General features: G+C 40.0%; 3 protein-coding genes across 4 annotated transcripts; 1 reads left to right on the top strand and 2 right to left on the bottom strand.

Moving 5' to 3' along the window:
• The first annotated feature begins 1,384 nt into the window (after window positions 1-1,384).
• Window positions 1,385-6,570, top strand: nlrc3l1 (NLR family, CARD domain containing 3-like 1). Of its 2 annotated transcripts, none has more exons than XM_071916641.2 (7): window positions 1,385-1,438; window positions 2,729-3,006; window positions 3,559-3,663; window positions 3,814-3,891; window positions 4,003-4,111; window positions 4,225-4,465; window positions 4,756-6,570. In XM_071916641.2, the coding sequence occupies exons 2-7, from the start codon at window positions 2,825-2,827 to the stop codon at window positions 6,336-6,338; spliced, it is 2,298 nt and encodes a 765-aa protein (XP_071772742.2). In that variant the 5' UTR covers window positions 1,385-1,438; window positions 2,729-2,824; the 3' UTR covers window positions 6,339-6,570. The 2 variants fall into 2 exon arrangements, with proteins under 2 accessions (XP_071772742.2, XP_071772741.2); XM_071916640.2 differs by having other exon boundaries at window positions 1,405-1,542.
• A 20-nt stretch (window positions 6,571-6,590) lies between these two features.
• LOC139925308 (interleukin-1 receptor type 2-like) lies at window positions 6,591-8,853 on the bottom strand. The gene is made up of 5 exons (XM_071916631.2): window positions 8,598-8,853; window positions 8,480-8,521; window positions 8,337-8,399; window positions 8,043-8,172; window positions 6,591-7,789 (listed from the first exon to the last, which is right to left on the bottom strand). Exons 1-5 carry the CDS (start codon window positions 8,620-8,622, stop codon window positions 7,606-7,608), a joined length of 444 nt encoding a protein of 147 aa, XP_071772732.1. The 5' UTR covers window positions 8,623-8,853; the 3' UTR covers window positions 6,591-7,605.
• A 102-nt stretch (window positions 8,854-8,955) lies between these two features.
• On the bottom strand, window positions 8,956-21,756 carry rnf121 (ring finger protein 121). The gene is made up of 9 exons (XM_071916632.2): window positions 21,648-21,756; window positions 19,935-19,972; window positions 18,365-18,506; window positions 16,788-16,942; window positions 16,283-16,390; window positions 14,012-14,132; window positions 13,788-13,921; window positions 11,466-11,567; window positions 8,956-10,697 (listed from the first exon to the last, which is right to left on the bottom strand). Exons 1-9 carry the CDS (start codon window positions 21,723-21,725, stop codon window positions 10,577-10,579), a joined length of 999 nt encoding a protein of 332 aa, XP_071772733.1. The 5' UTR covers window positions 21,726-21,756; the 3' UTR covers window positions 8,956-10,576.
• Between the last annotated feature and the right edge of the window lie 1,054 nt (window positions 21,757-22,810).

Genomic DNA, 22,810 nt, shown 5'->3' with positions numbered 1-22,810 from the left:
AGTTCAGCAGAGGGCTGCAATAAAAAATACAGTGCAATAAAATGGGAATGTAGAAGTAGAATTACTATTCAAAAAAAAAAAATAAACGAGCAAAATCAAATAAACAAGCTTCCTCATTTGTCAACATTCTACTGTATATGTGATATTTTCATGAAACATTCATTTACATATATATAAAGGTTAACTCAACCCAATTAAAGAGATAATTAGGGCCAGCTGTTTGAATACTTTGGATCCCAATCAGACCTGATTTGGGCCAGCTGTGCTGCTCAATAAATCTGACCAACACAGTGAAATGGTCAGCAGGTTCTTCTGGTCTCTTCGCGACATCTTAATGGGATTTTAGGGTGTAGGATGTAGGCTACTCTGCTTCATAATAACAGTGTGGGATACCTGTGTCACTTATGGATGGCATTTGATTTCAGTTCTGTCCTTTTATTTCACTGACTTCCATAGTAAACTTAGAGAGGAGAAAGTGGAAAGTGCACCCTCTGTTTACTTGGACAAATATTCATTGCTTCTCCTTTGTAACTAACTCCAACGGTCTCAACGTCACTCATTTGTATTCACTTACATCTTGAGGCTGCTCAGGGTTGTTGTGTCATTTTAGATATGAATTTCAATTAAATTAATTGGCTCAACAACCAGAGAAACATGTGGATGAAGGAACCCAAAAGGCAGCACAAGTCCAGATAAGAGGATGAGCGACACATGGGAAAGTGGGCAAAACCAAGCAGTAGTGCATATAAACAAACAGCATACAAAGTCTAAAACAGCCTCATAGCACAAATTAAATCTAACTCTAACCCCAAGGCATGTTTTTTTTTAATTGAATTTTTTTTGGAGGACTTTTTAGGAGGTATTGAATTTTTTATGCATTAAATTTACACACTGTTCAAATGCTTAATCATGATTACCATAAGTATAACTTTTAATGAGAGTTGAAATAAGGAAATTATAAATGTGCTGTGTAAGTGCGACAAAACGTGTTCAGCTGTGGTGAATGTGTTATCATTGAGAGTTTAGTTTTTTTTTGTCCTGCACAATAAAATACATGGCAGTCTGTGGAGACAAACAGGCACCAAACAGGACCCTCAAATATATTTTACCACATTTTATTCAGATTAATATCCTTGATTACAACTTGCACCATTTCATGTCATCTAAATTACTTCATTCATACTTATAGGCCTACCCTAGGCTAATAGCACTTTTTAAACTCAGCAAGCACTCTCACATCTCCCTCAGATGTAAACTTTCTAGTTTCTAACAGTAATCATTTATTTTTCACCCTCCAGGCCAGTGGGTGGCAGAGTTTGCTTTGTAATCTTAGTTGCCGATCCCCCAGTAAGAGTGAAAGAAGAAAGTTGTCACTGAAGGCGGAGGGCGGAGGGAAGCTAACGTCCTGGCATGGCAAAGATAAGGAAGTAGAACCGAGGTGTGTTCATAGAGATATTTTATTTAGCCTTCACTTTTGCCCACTACGGAAATATTATCTTAATTTGACGTGGAACTATCTGAAGAGCGGATGTCTAATTCCCGGTTTGTTGTGCTCACATTATGGTCGATATCTTTGTTATCCCGAGCCTGTCTGAGTAACTATCAAATTTCAAAGTTATAGACATTTTATTGACAGATTTTAAATTCTCAAACGTATTGGGGAAATCACATTATGATCCTATTGCAGTATTTCTGCACGTTTCATGTGAAGTGAGTCTGGTGTGTTGTGGCGTTGAGAAGAGCTGAACTTTGACACATTCAGTGTAGGGAAGTGTCCTTATGACGGAAAGAGGCAAAAGTTGAAATAAAATACATAAACTTTTTATAGAAGGTAAAACAAAAATAAACTATTACCGTAGCTGCTACTCCTGTTTAATTACTTTTATCCTAAAATTGACTCGACTTTTTCTCATTTGATTCACGAGGCGTCACGACGATAGATAGGCCGCGGCCACACTGATCCGTTGTGTCTTTCCGTCTCCGTTCATTTCAATTCATTTTCAATGAGAGCTGTCCGTTGTCCGGGCAGCGCTGATGACGCGTCCGTCTCCGTCAGATTTCCGTCCGTTTTGACCCAGTTTAATACATTACAATACATCCATGGTTTTGACGGACAGAAAGTTTAACCCAGTTGAAGTTTTTCTGGACGGACGGATTCGTCACCGCAAATCAGAGGCGTTTTTTTTTAATTGCGTTGAAGTTCCAAAACAACCCAACGGACAGAAATCTATCCGTTAGCAATTCTGTCCGTTTTCTGACGGATCAGTGTGGCCGCGGCCTAAGTGCAATGCTATGACATCATCGAATTGCACTGCATTGAGATTGTTGAAAGGAACTTTAGTCATGTTTCCTTATGAAACGACAGTCTACTTTTCATCCAGGCCACCACTTGGTAGAAGTTTGTCTTGTTCAAGCCTGACAAAAGAAAAACACCCCCAATATACCCACCTCCCTTACAAAAAAACAAAACAAGGCATGGTCATGTTACCTTAAACATCTTTCAGAAGAAGAGGTTCTATATGGGTACAGGAAAGTAAAAAAAAAAAAAATCTTTCAACTATCTCAGGCAATGCAATTGGATGATGTCATAGGATTGTATTTCCCTTGGCACAGATTGAATCGCTTCTCATTGTCTTCCTAGCAACATAAAAATCAATTTTGGTGTAATGCCCCTTTAATGCACCCTGAAAATGTAGCTCAGAATCAATCTGTTTTTTCATATGTTCAGTCACCTCGGACGCAGATGGATTCACCTCCTGTGACGTTTTGAACAACAGTGATCCTTGCATGTGGTCTGCCATCGGCTGACCCTGCATAGGAAGTGATGGAAGACACTGAAATAGAGACGATATCCACACCGTCGGGCAGCTCTTCCTTTGAGGAAGGGGTGTCTGCTGGAGGAAGGAGTGCGTCTATTGAGGATGATGACATCTACTATGTGCCTGAGAGAAGACCGTCTCTGGACCTGGGACCTGACCCGACCCCCATGGATACTAGCAGTTGGTGGTGAGACATTTTTCATTTACTTAAAACTAACCTTAGGTCTTACCCACTGTTGGGTAGTGACTCATTTAAGTGATATTTCTTTGATGAGAGGCAAAATAGGCCTAAAGTAGCAAATTAAGAGCGTTGCAACAATTTTGGTCTGGGGGATGATTAAAAAGACAAAGCAAGCAGCCTCTAAAGGCCTTTTTTCTGTCAAATTTGAGGGACAATGTAGACATATTACTAGGAAGATATATTTCAGGGCATCAGAACAACTTATTCCTCTTGTGGTACAGGTGTCACTAAAATTTGTCAATTGTTGTCACCAGCATGAATGTTGTCTGATTGAAATATGCTTTCTATTGAAATGAATGTGTTGTACTGAGAAAATATTTAGCTTCTAATTCTGTGTAGTATCTATCTGCTGATCATAGGCATTTTCCTGAATTGGAAAGTGGTTTAATAAGTGTTCTATAATTGCTCTTTTTGTGCCTTATTGGTTTACGCCTACTGAGCACTTACTAAATTTTCACCTTTTGCATTGAAGTGGCTTCCAACTTTTTCACTTTGTAGGCACGTGGAACAGGCCGCGCCTCCGGCCCTGAGCTACACTTCAATGAATAGCGAGGGTTTCCATAAAGCTGTTGAAATGGATGGCGAAGATGATTCCTCCACAAGGTACAAACACAACATAAAGTATTTAGAGGGAAAAAACCAATACATACGCTCAAGCAATACAGTAGTAAACATAGTGAACTAAACTAATATCATCACATCTTGGAGTCCCACTGTTTGTAATGCAAGTCTTCTGTGTTTCCCTGTGTACAGAGTCCATCTAGAGAGAACAGATTCATACTCAAGCTGCTATTCCTTGGACAGTGATGATTGTGAAAAAAGAACGCGCAAGTAAAAATACACCCATGGCATCTTTTAAAAGTGTGTGTATGTGTGGGCGTGTGTGTGTATACTGGAATGGCACTAAAACATATTTCAATCTCCCTGCTATGGCCGCACCAGGGTTCGAAACAAAGAGGATGACATCTCAGAGCCTCCTGAAAGACCTGAATTAATCCGGGACCCAAATGAGATTAGGCACCCTAGTCTGACAGTGGGATTCACTTTCAAGGTTGGTGTTAATTTGTGGGCTCATCTGTATTTGTCAGTTTATAACAAATGGCGTAGAAAATACACTCAAATTGAAAAGCACAACTCTTAGTTTTGTACTTCTTTTGGAATCAGGCTATCAGTAAAACCTTGGCGAAGCTGTCAGAGCTGGAGCTGAGGAGATTCAAAGCGACTCTGTGGAAGCGTTACCCAGAGTCTTTCAACACTCCTCCCCAAGGCATGGACATGGTGGACCTGGTGGACAGGCTGCTGGAGTGTTACGACCTAGAAGTGTCTCTGCAGCTCACCAAGGCCCTCCTTGAGGAAATGCGGCTGCACCACCTCATTCGCTATCTCCAGGACCTGCGCATCAAAAGTACGCCCGCCCCTGCTTTATTCGGTGGTTTATTATTACTTGAATGTAAAGGAGACAAATCGTGTAAACAATTAAGTTTCAAATTAAATGGATTGATAAGATACTCAGTGATTTATTTGCACAGAGTAAAAGATTTACAGTAAAAGTACTAAGTGGTAAAGAAGTCTTTAACTTTCACTATGCTCTGATTAAACGGCACCCAATTCAGTGTCAGTTGGAAACACACATGAGAGTCTTGTGCATTTTCACCTAAACTTCCTTTTTTAAAATGTCGGTTTCTCTTTTTGCAGATGAAGTACGTTTTGAGCTAAGTGTGACTCTGAAGAGGAAGTACGGCGAAGTACAGGAGGCCATGCAGGCAGAGAAGCAGACCTTGGACAGTCTCTTCACTAATCTCTACATTACAACAACGTGGGATAATGGCCCAAATACTCAACATGAGGTCAGGCAGTTAGAAAACCTGAATACCAACCGGAAACCAGAGAAGCAGCTTTCGTGTACGGATATCTTGAGTATCGATATGATCCAGAGTCAGCGCGTGAAGTCTGTTATGACTGTTGGGATGCCAGGCACAGGGAAGACAATGGCGGTACAGAAGTTAATCCAGGAATGGGCTGAAGAGCGGACCCACCCCCACATCTCTTTTCTGTTTCCACTGCCTTTCAGAGAATTGAACACCTTCGAGGGCTCCGAGATTAGCTTGGTGGATATAATACACACGCTCTACCCAGAAACCAAAAAGTTGAAGAAGCTGGCGAGTGATGATGAGGGGAAAATAATGTTAGTCTGTGACGGTCTTGATGAGTACCCCCACAAGCTTGACTTCTACAACACTGAGCTTCGGTGCGACCACGAACAGCGCACCTCCCTGAATGTGTTGGTGGTCAACCTGCTCAGGGGAAGATTGTTCTACAATACCATCGTCTGGATCACTTCTCGCCCCCTCAAATCGCGCAGCTTTCCTGGGGATGTTTCGCACGAGGTGTTTGAGGTGCGCGGTTTCAATGACGCGCAAAAGGAAGAGTACTTTAAGAAGAGGTTTGAGGACCCAGCGCAAGCAGATCGAGTTATCGCCCATCTGAGCTCTTGCAAGACCCTCCACATCATGTGTCACCTGCCCTTGTTTTGCTCAGTGTTGAGCGGCGCGTTCCAGCATGCGTTTAGTGAACGTGGGTCACAGGCAGAGCTGCCCAGGAGCATCACCCATGTGTACACACAGCTGCTGCTGGTGCTCCTTCGTGGGCGCCGCTTCAGAGCGCCGCCCCGCAGCTCAGAGGAGGAGAGAGAATTCCTCATGAAACTTGGAAAGGTGGCCTTCGTCCTGCTGGAAAAAAGCCAGGTCAGAATTTCCAAGTCCTACTGGAAAGACAGTGGGTTAACTACTGAGGAGGCAGTGGTTAACAGCGGCCTGTGCACAGAGTTCATACTAGAGCAGTACATCTTGTTGCACGAAAGGGTCCAGTGCTTTATCCACAGCACCTTGCAGGAGTACATGGCTGCCCTGTATGTGTTTCTCTCCTTTAGAAACCATGGGAAGAATGCTCTTGACAACGCAAAGAAAGCCAAGATCTCGCGTATATTCAAGGCACACAGAGTGATGGAACTGTATAAGAGCGCTGTGGAGAGAAGCCTGCTTTGTGAAGACGGAAGACTGGACATTTTCCTGCGATTCCTGCTGGGAATGGCACTGAATGCCAACCAAGAGCTGCTCCAGCCGTACTTCACCACTTCAGTGAAGTGGCCGTCTGTCATCGAAGATGCTGCCACCCTCATCCGGAAGAGCATGCGGGAAAACGTGCATCCTGACAGGAAGGCCAACTTGCAGCACTGCTTGGAGGAGCTGGGTGTGGGAGCTTCAGAGTCAGCAGTTTAGTTGTGGATTGGTATGAAGAAAAACTGCTCAAGTCATTTATGCCTATGTTGAAGCAGGAACATGTTGATTTAAAGCAGATAACCGAGAACTCAGATCCTTTTTTTATCCTTATTTTCCATAGTGCCTCAGAGTAATTAAGAGCCAAACATAATCACATCTGAAATCCCACAGATACGTTGAAATGTAAAAACTGGAAAGAGAATCTGTCTGTATGTTGATGTTTGTGGTTTAATAGGTTTACATGGATTTTTTGTTATGGACTATGCAACGACTCGAAGTCATTGCATATTAAAGCAGCTCTATTATAGAAATTCAGATGTCCCTCTAGTTATATACATATACAATCAAAGATGTTTAATGCAGACATTGTTATAATTTGATATTGAGCGGTCAAATTTATTTATTGCATTTAAAAAAAAAAAAAAAACATCCTTTTTTACAGGCAGTTTTGGACTAATTTCAGTCAACGCATCATGACTGGACAGTTTGCAGCATTTGAACTGGAACGCCTCCACTCAGCAGGTTCACCTCATTTAAATTGGTTTTGTTCTGCCTGTGAGGACTCAGTCTTCAAATTCATTTAATAAATACACTTTGATCTACACTACTATTTATTTGCAAAATATCATGAACAACATGACTTAAACTGAGCCATAGTCTATTTGAAAAGAAATCATGAAAGCTGAATAATTTGGGACCTTTAAGGTTTGTTGAATACACATGAAAAAAGGCTGCTTGTTTTAATGTTTTGGCGCCCTGTAATGTGGGGGTCCATGTTGAAATGTTGCTGTAGGTCTTAAACTGAGCCTGTACTTAAACCCATAGTCATTATGTACATCGCTGGCCAAATATGGAGCTCAGTGCATTGACTGGTCAAACTTTGTGTCTCAGATATATTTTCATATGTGGTTAAAAAAAAATGTATATAAATATAAGATATATGCATATCTAGTGAACACACACCGGAATGATACAAGCACAGCAATTAGTTCAAATATCTATTGACAGCATTCATGAAGAAGAGTAGATCCTTTTGTCTGGTAGAATCAAAATGCCAGTGAAAGTTGGTCATGTGACCGAATAATTACAACAGGGTGTGATTACAATCAACAAGTACAAGTTTCATACATTTCCACACCCAGCTCTGCTTTGGCATAGATTTCCCAGTGCATTCCACCCAATAGTGTAATAGTAAAGTCACGGGTAGTCGTTTTAACTATAACTCTATTTGTAATTCAGCTTGCAAGATAACACAGTGCTCACAGAATTACACTTTTCTGCAGTGACGCTCAGTAAGTCTTTTCCTTATTGTTGCTTTTAGTGTTATGTGCTTCTGGGCAATCCCAATAGGGTTTGTCACCACGCAAATGAAAGTGGATCTGAGGTCCTCTGATGTTACGTTCTTCAACACCAAACTCCTCTGTAGGATTGTACCGCCCTCTGATGTTGATCTGAAACACACACAGTTATCACAACCCATCCACAGCTTGTTTTCAGGATGTGATAAGTCCACTGCATTTTAACAGCAATATGTGTCATAGCAGAAATGACTTAAAAGCAAAGAATATACACCAGTTTAACTGCTGAAAAGTTACATATTGCATCTATGATATGTATTATTGTAATTAAATGATTTCTCTTTGGGCTATGTTAATGGATTTTCCAATAAATGGGTGAAATGTAAGATAAACTCTTCAAACTCACTCCTTTGTCTCTGCCACTCTGCCGTTGGTGAAGGCGTCTTCAGGGAAAGAGCCGTTGACCAGCCAGTAGATGAGTGTCTGGTCATCTTCACACTTTGGATATGCCTTGCAGTGGAGAACCAGCCGCTTTCCTGTTGAGAGAGGAACACACTCAGACCTGCACTACAATAGAGCAATCATTCACACACACCTTCAATATACAGTATGTACAGTATCACTTAAAAACACAGATCTTCAAATATAAGAAGACGAAGTTAAGGTTGGAACTTAAATGCACTTAAAAAACAAATGTTACCTGGACGTGCTTTCATCTGGATACGGTCTGGCCCAATGATTTCAGGGGATTCCTCTTGAGAACCTTAATAACAATTTTAAATTAATAACAGGAAAGCAATTCTTAAAAAAAAAAACAATTTTGTTCTCACACACAAAACACACCTGTAGAGGCTGGTGAAAGCAGGAAGCAAAAAGATCCCAGGGCTGTTGTGAAGACAGAACACACTCTTAGCCAATGCCATAACTCAAGTTAAAATGAGTGGGAGGTGAGTATAATTACCTGTGAAAACACGTGTCAGCTTCATTCTGCCTCGTCCAACACCAGCTCTTTGCTATTAGCTCTTGTAACACTTTGTCATTTAGGTTTAGTATATATACACACAGCACTTCCCTACGCCCACTCAAAAGTAGTCGCATATGCGCACAGGGAAATTCCACATAAACTTGCCCACAGTGATTGTTCACTCACATTTTATGGCAATGTCTACATCAATCATACATGCTGACTAATTCATGTCTTGTGATTCCAATAGTGTCAATAAACACTTTCTTCCAGAAAACACTTTACTTGGCTTTAAATGTTAGACACAATCCCTAGAGATTGCTGGATAAAATATGTACACGTGATCTAAACCATGTGATATTTATTAACAGACATTGATGAGAACATGTCAACAAAATAGCCGAAATGATCAAATGGCCCTTCTTGTATACAGTCCTTTACAGAGTTGGTATCTGAGTTGATGGAGACAGTAGAGACTGTGTCCCTCAGACAGTTGGCAGTATGAAGCATATACTGTGATCAGTACTTGCAAAGGACCATCACCACTAGCCTGCCAGACACTTTTGGAACAGGACATCTGCAAATAAGGGACCGGCTTCGACTGAACACACTACCCAAAAATAAGACTGGCACTCTCCCACCTGGGCAATGTTAAAGGATCATTCCAGGATTTCAGTTTTTTTCCCCCTCATCTGTTCTGCCTTAATCTGCATTGTTTATCATTTCAGCCCATTTACTACTAGGCATGTGCTTACCTTGTGGCTCCGATTTCAGTATTGATTGGTAAAAAGTCATTTGTGAATGAATTTGAAAGAAACTCTCACATTAGAACCATGTTAATAAAGAAGCTTGTTAGGTAGACAGTACCATTTCTCCAATTCAAATTATACAAATTTACTGAAAAGAGATATTTTACAGGGTGTCAATGCAAATATTAACTGATTAAAAGAATTAAGCAGTTGGTTAAGATTGGGTGTCAATCGAGACCAGATGTGATGCAAACCAGGGAAGAGGTTATTTAAAGATGGAGTAACTGTAAATCTAGCAGTTCTTAATACAATTTTAATATCATCTTCATTACACAGTCTTAATCAGATACCCACATGAATAAAGGAAATGTTTAATTCTTAGAATATGGTCTCTTTAACTCCTGTAAAGGTAAAAGTTTCATTTTAAAAAGCCTGAGGAATCTTCAGTTTATGTATGTATGTGTTTTTCATTAGCAATTTTTTCCGGTGATGATGTTCCACAGCATGTTTTGTGACTTGGGGTATTTCGAAGAAACGTCACGCACACATGGACATGGCAAAACTGACTCTATGTCAGCACTTGGGAGAACTGTCACTCGTGTATAAATTCAAGTTCTAGAAACAATTTCAAACAGGTCAAAGAGACAAGAGTGATAACATAATTAACACAATGACAACAAAAATCCACAAGAAATCTAAGTTTGTGTGTTAGATGCATTTTGGAGGCACAGGGAGCAATTACTAATGTAAATTTCAATTCAAAGTTTCTTACAAAGCACCGGACGGAACTAAAGTTGTGATGGACAGAACTGAACGCTAGTGAACACCACTGGACATGAGGGTAAAAAAAAAAATGAACTCCAGTATGATCCTTTAACTACTTATTATTGTGGAAACCAAATACATTAACAGAAACACTTAAGACATCAATTGGCAAAAAGCACCTCTATTAAATCTGAGAACTGCTTTACTAGGCCATCAGATGAATGAATTATTAAGGTGTAACAAAAAACGGAACCGGAAAATTGAGACAGACATCCAAAAATCTGATTACTAGTAAAATTCAAATAAACCGTAAATACAGATACTTCGTGCCTATAAATATATACAAAAAAGTATAGACACGTGTCATGTTGATGTTTTAGTTCATGGTTAGGCCCCCAGTCTTTTGAGCCAGTGCATTATCTTCTCCGTATGGCGCGTGTGTCCATTGCTGCCACAGTCAGGTCACTCCAGACCCAGGACATAGTTGATACCTTGCACAAATCCAATAATAACGGGCTGCCAGGCCACTAGGTACCGAAGCCAGTCCAACAGTTGTCCATACATGACATGCGGCCTCTCCCAGCTTAAAAAAATGTGTTAAGGAGACAAAACACATGATCAAATATCACGCAAGCAGGCTCAATAAATGGGTGACAATAAGAAATTTGGTCAATACACAGCCTCAGTGACCCATATGAGTCATCTGTCATGACGAGACAAGGACAGAAATAGCATTTGGTTTCTGTGAGAGGCATTATTTACTGCATAGTGGAATACGGTTGTCAGGGTAGCTGGTGGTGTCACTGTTTTGAGCCAAAAAAAGGAACAGGAACTTAGCAGTTATATAACCTGTAAATGTTTCATCTGCTGTCCCAGAAAGCTTGAAATGTACCGGCTGAAAAATCCACCTCAACTTTACTGTCCAAACTTCCTGCCGTTTACAAGAAAGACCACTTTCTCCTATAAAATTCACATGTGGGTTTCCTGGACGCTAGTGGTGAAGCCTAGTCCATGACTGGGAATTTGTTTCTGTGGCTCAATGTGTGAAGCACATTGAGTGAAGGTTTTGATTCCCACTCTACTGCATATTCTCTACTAAAATGTATTTATCTTCCTTAAGTAGCTTTGGATAAAAAGCTTCCATCAAACCCATGTGTGCCTGCACATCACATATTACTCTGTTTGATTCTCCAACTACATTAACGAACCGAGGAATCATAAGATATCCAGTGAAAAAAACAGTGTGGAAACATCCTCACAACTCGGGCAAAACACGATATGAAGTCTATGAAGACAGGAGAAAACATTATGCAAAAGATAATATGTGAGCACTAAAGACTTAGAAGGATACGGGTTACTAAACATCCTCTTCAGGTCCACCTTCTCTTTGCAGTACGGGCACGTCTGCTTCTTTCCCACGATGCACCATCCTCTTATGCAGAACTCGTGGAACCTGGGCAGGGAGTTAAGGCTTGTTGTGGCAGTATGTGAGCATTAAGGGCAGTTTATAGTACAGCGATTTATGATCGTCACCACCAGCGATGATCATATTCTATCGTCGGTCACAGTGACATGTTGTTTATACTTCCAGCGACAGGCAATCTGTCATCGTTGTGATGGTCATTGCGCCCATCGCTGAGACTTAAATTGGACTGAACTTTGACCCTATCGCTGGCTCAGTTGTCATGACAACATTATGGAACTCTTATCCTAACGTCGATTAATACTTTGAGCTCAAATTAAACAGTAATCAACAGCTCTGGAAGACCGTACTTTTGTAATAGACTGTAGAATAAAACGTACACTGAGGAGACAATTTATGCTATTTATCTAGACCTGGATAAAGACAATAGATTTACTTGAATGAAACTTCTCATTTAAAAAGAAAGAGTGAAAAATAACATTGCAAAAGCAGTTACATAACATATTAGGCTATTCTGCAGACTGGTTTACAAACTGTATTATTATTTTCCTTTCAAATGGTTAACTTTTCAATTAATGCAATTAAAAAAATATATATTTGGTTACATGGCGTTATTAAAAGCAGACTGCAGCAGCTGGTTGGAGGCGGTGGAGTCTGTAGGCTCCGACTCGCTTTCAGAACGGACACAACAATAAACTTCACAACCTGGGAATATTTGCATTACTTTGAACTGATGGAAGAAAAGGGTAAGAACATTATTGTTACCTGTACATCTGAGAACTGAAAGCACTTGCCAATGTGTTGTGAGTGCTATCCGCTGTTTATTTTTTAGACCAGACATGATTAATCAAGGCTGCCTCTGTGATCATACTAGTTTACCATAAAGACGATCAGACCCCGAATAAATGAAAGCTGCTTGTTTTAGACAGTAGGTAACAGTAGATAACAGCAGTGTACTCGGTGATGATTTCTATAGCCTACTAGTGAGAACATCACCAGAAGACATAAAGGTTGTGAAGTTTTTAAGCGGGTAACTTGAAAGCACTCGACTGAGTTACTTTTAATAAAGACTAACTTAGTAAAGTAACTAGTTGTTATTTAGAACTATAGTAACAAAGTAAAGTAACTAGATGAGAGCAAATGACTGAACCTCTGCGATGCGTTCTATAATCGTTCTAGTGTTTATACTTTTTATGAGCGACAAAATCAAAGTTGAGCGATGATGGAATGCTGGTGACTTTGTAGCGATGTGCATCGGGCGATCATACATCGTTGTACTATAAACTGCCCTTTATATTCAAATTTATGGTGGCTCAAAAATGATTTACTTAAGGAATCTCTTATTATCTTATTGTGGTAAAAATAACAAAATAAACATATCATCAATATGTTGGATGAACATATCAAGATTTTCTCATGATCTTAACACAGTTCAATCAATATTTATGAACTTGCAAATGTTCCCCCTAAGATGGTATCCAGAGAACCAAGCCTATATTCTGCAATCTCATAGAAAGACTAAATCTGGGGTCGTTCCATTGACTGATTCACAATTTTTTCTTTTGAAAAATACAACAGAATATGAGGAATTTTTTATATTTTTTATGAAATGTGCATATTGGTGGCTTATAAAAGGTCCCAAAATGGCACTTTAAATTGGTTTAGTTACTGGCATGTTACTGCACTGAGACAAGAAATTGATGCGGAGGCCTGTTTCAACAGGTTTAAGCTCTGAACTGATAGTTGCTTCTAACTATCCAAGGTAAAGTCAAATATAATTTCAACTACTTTTTTGCGATACTCTATTGATCCCTGAAGGGGAAATTCTGTTTTTGTTTGAATTCGACACACTTCACTTCAACTGTACAAAAGGCAGGTTTGAATGTGCCATACTTGTTTGTTCCAAGCCTTAAAATGTAGATCTAGTTCTGAAATATGTTTAAAAAAAACAAAAAAAAAACACATCTCATCACCTGTAGGATTGCATGAACAAATAAATAGCAGACGACAATTGGAAGGGAAGTAGTAGGCTACAGATACAGATCAACAGACGTGAATAGTAACGGAAAGGTCAAGTTTACTTAGTCAATTCCCCTTTGGGCTTGTAATGGAGGACACAGTATGTTTCCTCGGTAAAATCCCCCTAGAACTTTAATCTAAACAAAAAAAACTTGACTTTCGATGGGTCTAGAGTTGGTAGTGGCAAAATATGTGTGTATGTTTCTGGCATACATCTCACAGGAAGGATACACATGGTTGCAGGACAGTCTGTACGTGTTCTCGATGATCCCCTCTTCACTGACATCTACGAGGATGGGCTGACCGCACACGGCACAGATATTATCCGACAGGTGCTTGGTCGGCATGCCAGATGCACTGTAATACTAAAGAAAAACAGATAACACACATAATCAAAAGTACAGTATAGCTTACAGCCAGTACCTTCAGCAGTGGGATACTGTCTGCCCACTTACCCCGACTGTTGAAGCCATGAAGTCTGCGCACATTTCTGCAAAGTCCCTTCCTAGGACTCCGTAGTACAGACCATAGAACAGCAGAGAAACACCAAAGTCCATTGCATCCTCCGGCTTTATTCTGGACAGAGAAGACATTCCTTAGTATTGAGACTGTATGGGATTCACGGCTCGGTCTAATCCTGGTGCAGTGTGTTTAGAAAAAGGCATTCCCAGCTCTTATTTTCTCTTTTGTGTAATGGGTAAAACAAATATGTTAACTGACCCTGTTAGCCGGAGGTATTATGAAATCAGTTTCAATTTTGTGGGGGGAAAAAAACATGGATGTGTTTTGAATTTTGGGGCGTTGACCTCAATCTACAGCAGAAAAAAAATCATAATCTGAAATACTTAATAATGCTTAAAAAGAGTGATTTTTATATGATATTATATTTTCTAGACTTTGTAGGCAATATAACAAAAAATCAGGTTTATAGCAACAGCTATTCCAGGAAGACAGAAAGTCCATGCCATAATTTCATGCACATATCCATACTTCCCATTTACCCAGCAGCCCACATATACACTGGTGAGTGGACCTGTCCGACTTTAGCATAGCTCCTGCAGGCCAATTGAGGTTGCTATTTTGCATATTATGACACATCTCTCTAGTGCCCTTGGCCCTTCTTCTATAGCGTCATTTTGACCTTGACATGGCAGCTCGTTTTACCAAACTTTGTGCTGGCTTTACTGGCATGCCTTCCTCCATCACAGTTATACATGGCTGCCGCCAAACAAAAAGCTTTGGCAAGCGTATACCTGTTGAACTAGACTGCCTCTGTCTCATCAGCACGTTCTGCTAAGCTATCAGTAATATCAGTGAGCACTCACAACAGTCTTAGCTCTGCACGCCATGGACATTCACCCATGAACAGGATCTGATGTGACTATCCCTTCTGCCATTTTGGGAGAACTTGTGTAGTTCTAGTAACTTTCCAGTGCTATTAGTTTGAACAACAGCGTTATGACCCAACACAGGAAGGTACGCAATTACAGCCCATATACAGTACCACAGTAATAATAATAATAACTAGAAGGGCACTCGGAGAGTGCAGACCTCCGCCAAGGTTCATGCTATTATTGCTTGTTTGTGAGTCGGATCCGGATCCGCTCCAAAATTTAATGGGTTCTTCCTTGGCCCATGCTACACCCTTCCACAAAGTTTCATGAAAATCGGGCCAGTAGTTTTTCCGTAATCCTGCTAACAGACAAACAAACAGACAAACAAACAAACGGCACCGAAAACATAACCTCCTTGGCGGAGGTAATAATAATAATAATAAAATATAGCCTTTATTTATAGAGCACTTATAAAAAGTGTTAAAACAAATGGACAGACAGACAGACAGATAGAGAGACAGACAAATAAATAAATAGAGAGGGAAAAAAGAATGAAACATCTACGAATGCGGTGAATGTTGGATGGGATACAGAAAGGTGATTGGAAAAAGTCAAAGAGAGTGGATGCTATGGATGCAAAACTGTGGGACCAGGAACGCTCGAAAGGGGCGTAAAAAAGGAAGAACAGCAACATCTAGTGGCCTGCAGGGGAGACATGTGGGACAGAGGGCAAGAATAAACTTCCTGTTTTAAAAACAAGTTGTTCTGTGACAAAACCCCGTGTTTCAGTTTGCTGATGTAAGCAGATTCACAGAACCGCCAACACTTCAGACAGAGATCCTGAAATGGCTGCAGTAGCCTACAGCCTGAAGGGTTTTATTGTCACTGTGGTGTCTGAAGGAACGGTCAATATCCACTCTGACAATTTGATCAGTTCTGAAAATAACAGCAAACAACCCGGGTTTTCCTGAGTTTTTTTTATTTTTTCGTCATGATTAAACCTAATGTTACTCACTCGACGTGTGTCAGTGGTGTGCGTGTGTTTTGGCATGTAGCCCTTACAGATAATGTCTGACAATATAATACACACACAGAACAAAATGTGTGGTATGAAAATTCAAATTCAAAAACGACATTGTTGTACAATACAATTTAATATTATCAAACTGCGAGACTGAAAATGAATGCACAAGTCCTTGGTCAAAATTTGCAGAATTGGGAAAAAGGCAAAAATTGTTAATTACTAAGTGTAACGCTCAGTTTGTTTGCCTAAAAAGCACATTGAAGAAACGTCTGTGCGGCAATAAATATAGATTAATTAATTGGAGTGCTGTCCTGGAGTATTTAGTTAATTATTAAGTGTTGCAACGATGTAGGACTGACGATACATACCTGAATATTAAGTTGATACCAAAGAGCGTAAACATGACGACAGTGTAGCCAACTATTCCTGTGGCGTAGCTGATCTTGTAGAGGAGGAGGAACCATTTATACACCAACCTGCCACAGAAGACAAAGGGAACAGGGACATTTCAGTCAGAACGCATTACGAGCCGTTCAAATCCTATTAATGTAAAGATAGAACTCTGTTAAAGTGATAATCCACATATTTTTCTTGATACAAATTTTGGTGATGAGCGGTCATTGCTTTGGTGTTTTGCACTCAATATAGACTGTGGCTTCTTAAAATTCTTCGACCTTTTTATATTTATTCCAAACAAACCACTGTTGCTGCTTTCTGTAAATATAAAACTCAATCATTCGGTGATGGAGAGGAGCAAAACGGACATTTATTGATATGGAAAAAGTTGCTGATTATGACTTTAATTTAGAGGACAGGGTAAAGTAAAAACTCGGCATAAGAGAACGTGTGTATAACTGTTTTTAACGGTTTTACCTGGGTGTGGTACAGTCCAGCGGCTTGCGGGTGGCACGGAAAGAGACGTACGCCGTGATGACGGAGAAGATGAACCACGTGGTCAGGAACCGCCACCAGTGAAGCTTGGTGGTGAAGTAGAGAGGAACGACCCACATCTGGAACAGAGTCACCAGCTACAAGACAGCAGAGAGAGACACGTTAGAATAAAGACATCCAACACATACGCCAGGGATAAAGAGTTAACAGCATCAAAAAACAAGTTTAAACTCTTCTGTGGGACAATTTTGTCACAAGAGTTAAAAAAAAAAGCATTCAGCACTGGCCTAAACAGTCCAAAACAATTTATTTTAAATACTCTAATTTTCTTTTTATATTTGTGGCATGAAGTATTGATATAGTGATGGGCGGCCACAAATTGGTCTATGTATAAAAAGCGCTGTCACATACTTGTGAGTCGCAACACTGTGGGTGTGAAATGGGCTCAGGAGGCCTTTTCTCATTCCCACCTTCCCTGTCACAGTCAGTATTTTTACCCCAAACTCTTATGTAATCCCAGGAGTCCCCCCATTAAACTGAAATAAGGGAGGTTCATGGAAAATCCCTGTTTGATTGTGCTGCGTCATGTAATTTAAGGCCGGGTGTTGTTGGAAAATTTTGCCAACACCTATACTGACTCTGGTACTTTTAATACTGGTTGTATAAAACAATACTTATTTCAAAACCTTTCTTTGCTGACTCATACTCATACTATGCAATCGAATAAATCAATTTGTGAGTGTATTCCATCTCCTTTTCTAAATAGAATTAGACCATACTCAATTTCTGTTCTAAAATAAATGACCTGAGGCTCGGTATAAAACATCAGATAACTAACATTTGAAAACTTTGAAAACTGACACTTTATGATGTCTTAACATCAACATCAGTGTATCAGTGTGGCACGCTTAGGTTTATCAATACCCAGCCGTAGTGTAAATGCATCGATCAAGTTTAACAAATTATTGTTAGTATTGTTGTGGAAATTAACTTGTGTTGAACTGTGCTATCAGTGTCTCATTATCAGTATGCATTAATTAGAGGAATATTTGTTATATTTAAGTTGCACACAAGAGGGAGCCAAAGAAAAATACTGAGGAAAACACTTCAACTTCTAAGGACTGGCACAAAAACTTCCTGTATTATGAGAGGAAACTGTTATTCAAATGGACACACCGCTTTATAAAACATGTTAAATGTGAGAATCTTGCGACGGCCTGAATGTCATTTGAAATGAAAATGACAAAAGCTTCATTTCTCATTTGGAGCAGTTCATGCTCACTTTGGGAATACTGGAATCATATTTGGGAAAGGTCTTAGTTCGTTTTTAGCCCTGACGCACACACGCACACATATACATATATTACACACGCATATACTGTATGTGCACGCACACACGCGCACGCGCACACAGAGCCTTAGCCTGTATGGATTGTATCTGAAACCATTCTGTAGCCTATTTTCCCATATCCTTATAACTGTGTGTCTCCACATGAAGGTATTTCTGCACTCTGCATAAGGAGCTTGAAAAAGGTTTGCTTGTGTGGCTTTTGTCTTACATTGTACGACTTGGGGTGCCTCTGTTTCCACTGCACCAGGACCAGCTGAGCGATGACCAGGGTGACGATCAGGATCAGCACCATCTCTGCGTGCATGGCCTCATGGCCTTTGTGTTTGGCATGCATCCTGGCATGCTCCACCCTGTGGAAAAAGGAACACATACACAACTAATGGTAAGTAACTAGCAGGCAAACCGTTGTTGATTCATAACAAGGTAGGAGTGTCCGTAAAGGATAACGCTGGTGTTTTTTAATGCATTGCTTACAGTCAACAAATCCTATGAAAATCAACAAAATCAACAATGCGTTTGCTCTACTCCCATTACTTTCTGACTTCCCATGTACTGTTTTTAGTCGTCAACCCGGAAGTCATTGGCTCCAATTGTAAGCTAAAAACCTTGAAGTACAGCTCACAAAGACATAGTTTCAATTTTAAAAATTTGCTAACTGTTACCACGAAGTCAGGCTGTTGTAGTTATTACCAAATCAAATTCAAATGGGAACAAATTCTTCATTACGCCGGGGACTATTTTCGGTGCTACAGAACTACTTTCCTGAGATCGCAAACATGTTTACAGCCGGCTTATTAAGTTGTTTGAGGAAAAAGTCGGCTGGCCCGGTGCATCGCAATGATGAAATATGTTGCCCAGAGCAACGGCATGGCTCTGTGACGCGTTTTTAATCGTTTTTTTAATACAATGGAGTTCTATGGCTGCTGGGACATGGCTGCATTGGGCACCGGCTACATGGACGAGACTTGTTGGCAAAACAAAATCATTGCTGATTTTGTTATTTTCATACGATTTGTTGACGATAAGCAATGCATTAAAAAACACCAGCCTTATCCTTTAAGGCTGCACTAGGCAACTTAACATGTTCGTGGCTCCATTTCACGCTCAAGTTTCGCAACACTTCCTGTGTGCGGAGAAGTGTCCGTACCTTATCTACAGGTTCTCAATTCTTCTCTATTGCAGGCAGGTGTATTTTTACATAAAAATTTGCCTGTAGCTTTATTGAATCCCATTTGGAATGAAGGCAAACTGCACAATCAAATGTTTTTTTAATGTTTTTGCAGATGTGAAGCTTATTTCCTTGGTTTCCTTTGCCTAAAATTATCCAATTCCTGAGACACGATCACTTTTAGAAGACAGCATGGTATCTTAGAGGTCAGAAAGGCCCAGAGATGTAATCAAGACAACACAAAATAAGCCTGAAATAATGGGGGGGAATACATAAAAACAGGCGATACCCAGTAGAAATGAATTAGAGTGGTCTGTTAAAAAAATTCTGTTAAAAAACATCTCATCTGATGTGCAGAACCTGCAATGTCCTGACTTCAGTTCCATCCAAAAGATTTGTTCATGAGTCATTTCATTCACTATTTGAGTTACTTGTCATTTCTACACACTGCCAAGGACACACTAATCAAGGAAGCCAAAGCCCTAACAAGTGCAAGAAGTGAATTTTGTTGTGCAGATTGGTCCGTCTGTCAATCTGAGCGCATTTCAAAGAGAGCAATATAATTACATTATGTATGTAAAAATGATGCATGCATTCCAAAGACACTCACCTCCACTTCTCCTCTGGTGAAAGCTTGGACAGGTCGAACTAAAGAGGGGAAAAGGCAAAACAATTACTATCCGTGTTTCCTCACATAACACCAAATGAGCTGCTGAACACGTCGGATAATGAAATATGAACTTTGACCTATAAAAGGTGGGGATAAAATAGTTAGTGGGACTTAGGAATGTATGAAAAGCTCACTTGATGAGAGAAACACAAAAAGTTGTAGTACCTGTAGTAGAACAGGGGCTCTGATGGAGCTCCAGAGTTTTTAAACACTTGTTTCTGCAATAAGAAGTCTGCCAAATTTGAAGTCCTCCCAAGATTAATATGATTTTTGTCATTCAGTCATTAAACCTCAGTATTTTGCTATCCTGTAATCAATGTCATCCATCTGAGGTTGAATGGGGGGCGTTTATTAGAGCTTCTATTACACTCAAGATTTGAATCAAGGCCAGCTGCACAAACTCATACCCAGCTACGGGTTCAAGCCCAGTTCTCTTTAAAGCAGGCCTGTACGTCCTGTAGGTAGTTTGGCAGTTTTTTCTATCTCAGTCACCATCTGTGCTTTTTGTAGTCCAGTTTGTAACTCCTTAGTACAGGCATAAAAAATACTTGGAGGACTACCAGTGCCTGGCTATAGTAGAAGGCTCGATGCACAAATTTGTACACAGCTGTGTGAAAACCAAAAGTTTCTCCCATAGAGTTTAATGTCGCTTTACAGTTACATTCATCAGATTTGAGCATTTTGCAGTAAAATGTATGCTCTCTTAGAATAAGAGAGGCAGGGCCTAGGGGGAAAAACAAGTTAGTGTGGTCCCCAAATGTTCCCTACTTACACATTTCCATCCAAACCACATACATTTAGATCATCAGTGAACCAAATATGAACATCTCATTTGCATTTTGTGAGCCCGTCATGATGTTTAGCAATGGAACAATTTGGCTGCAGACTTAATAAGAGTGTAATACTGCAGGCAAGAGAGACCAGTAGCACTGCTAACCTGTTAGGGTCACACACTGGATACCTGGATGCTGGTAACTTTTTAAACGGTTTCATTTAATTAATACACTTCTCTCCACAAATTGAGCCTGTATTCTGTCATCTATTACTCTGAAAAGTTTCAAATGTCGATTTGCCCTCGTGCTTTTTATTTAGACAGATACCGACCGGAAGTTGAATCCGATAACGGAAGACTGAGTGGACAAGACGTAACCTTTGACCCCATCAGCCACATCAGCTTTATTTGAGGAATTTATGAACCGAGTCGTAACAACTTTCTGCACATTAATGGCCACCATGCTGGTGTGATATACTTCTACATGATGGTGAAACAAGTATAGTTTATGATAGCACAATAGTTAGCTTATAGCTTAACAAGCCAGCCGGTAGATGATTTGTTACCCGGCTGGTTTAGCTAGCTAATATTAATGTTGAGTAACTCCGAGGATGGATCGAGGGCGTTCCTCGATTGCACTATGATTTAAACGGTAGAAAGTCGATCAAATGCACTCAATGGACGATGCACATGAAGACAGCATACCTCTGCTAGATAACAGATGGCAAACAGTCGCTAGCTGCTAACGCTAGGCTAAAGCCGAGTGGGGAGGACAGCCGGCAGAGGTTTATAGCTCCGTGTCGGCAGCATCACGGAGGGCTTAACTTCACCCACATCTGTCTAGCTCGTCATGTACAGTGTGAGGCCTGTCGCACCCTGACCTGGTTTGGTTCATCGTGATGTTCCAGTCCATGATCGTGCTCTACACCATCAACCTCCACCTCAAACACCCCTGCCATCTTCGGAGTGCTGCGTTACTCTTCCGGGTCCATTAGCGAACATGACGCGGTCACTTCCGGTCGTTCATTCATTAATTATTTCTCTTTTTTCAACATAAAAGTCGCAAACCATGGATATGACTTCATGTCTTTTTTATTTACTACAGTGTCACCATTTCAGATTATTGAAAACTAGGAAGAGGAAAAATGCTAAAATTCTGTTCTATTCTATTCTATTCTATTCTAGACCCCTAAACTGTTTTATCACTGCTTTACATTCCTTTTATGTATACTTGTTTATTTATATTGTATGTCAGAGTTATCTATTTTGTTGTGCATTGTTCTAAATTGAATAACCTGACTTTTGTAGCTACTAAGCCAAATTGTTTTTCTAATTTCACACTAGAAAATGAAAGCACAATAGATCCCAAAGTGGGGTTAGAGTCACAGGGGCTTGATAAAATTCATGAGATAAAATCATGTTTTAAGTTAATCAACAACTCCTGAAGAATGTCTTCATTTAGTAACAGCCAAAACACAGACTATAAAATGGGTCGTTATTGACTATAATATATTCCATGATATTTTTGAAAGATGATTAGATTTCATATACTTACCAACTGGCTGACCACCTGTCAGGTTGCAAGGCGTCTTCCCACTATAAGGCCACCGGAGTTGTGTTAATGTTGTGATTATAAAACTATGCTCCTTGACCACATCTGACTCGTGTAATGAATTACAGTTCTGATAAACAGTTGTGACAACACAGACCCTATGAGAGGGATAAGAAGGAAAATGTTGGACTTTTCAATATTGCAAAGCACAGAAAGTGGTCGACCGATATGGGGTATATCTACATAGGCCTACCAATATGAGATGTTTGCTGAGACCTTATGATAAATATAACTCCATTGTAAATGGCTGCCCTTTTTATTGTTGCTAGTCATAGTTAGACATTTATTTTAGTGTTAGATGTTAGATACTGATTCTTGAAAGACAGTAAAACTTTAATCCTTTTCACATAACTTTCATGTCCTCTACACTGCTATTTTACAGTGGAGTCATAGAGACTGCAAGATTAGATGGCAAATGTGCTTGTAATGGGA

The sequence above is a fragment of the Centroberyx gerrardi genome, chromosome 11 (assembly GCF_048128805.1).
Source record: "Centroberyx gerrardi isolate f3 chromosome 11, fCenGer3.hap1.cur.20231027, whole genome shotgun sequence".
NCBI lineage: Eukaryota > Metazoa > Chordata > Actinopteri > Beryciformes > Berycidae > Centroberyx > Centroberyx gerrardi.
The sequence above is the reverse complement of the archived record's forward strand: the minus strand, read 5'-3'. Positions and strand labels throughout refer to the sequence as shown.

Bases quoted from the DNA above. Each gene is read 5' to 3' on its own strand.
- LOC139925308 (XM_071916631.2), bottom strand. From the start codon at position 8,622: ATGAAGCTGACACGTGTTTTCACAG. The intron at 8,400-8,479 runs GTGTGTTTTGTG...ATTGTTATTAAG, and splicing joins GCTTTCACCAGCCTCTACAG to GTTCTCAAGAGGAATCCCCT. The intron at 8,173-8,336 runs GTAACATTTGTT...CTCTCTCAACAG, and splicing joins CCAGATGAAAGCACGTCCAG to GAAAGCGGCTGGTTCTCCAC.
- nlrc3l1 (XM_071916641.2), top strand. From the start codon at position 2,825: ATGGAAGACACTGAAATAGAGACGATATCCACACCGTCGGGCAGCTCT. The intron at 3,007-3,558 runs GTGAGACATTTT...TTCACTTTGTAG, and splicing joins ATGGATACTAGCAGTTGGTG to GCACGTGGAACAGGCCGCGC. The intron at 4,466-4,755 runs GTACGCCCGCCC...CTCTTTTTGCAG, and splicing joins CCAGGACCTGCGCATCAAAA to ATGAAGTACGTTTTGAGCTA.
- rnf121 (XM_071916632.2), bottom strand. From the start codon at position 21,725: ATGGCAGGGGTGTTTGAGGTGGAGGTTGATGGTGTAGAGCACGATCAT. The intron at 13,922-14,011 runs GTAAGTGGGCAG...GTTTTTCTTTAG, and splicing joins TCATGGCTTCAACAGTCGGG to TATTACAGTGCATCTGGCAT. The intron at 10,698-11,465 runs GTATCCTTCTAA...CATTTTTTTAAG, and splicing joins AAGAGGATGTTTAGTAACCC to CTGGGAGAGGCCGCATGTCA.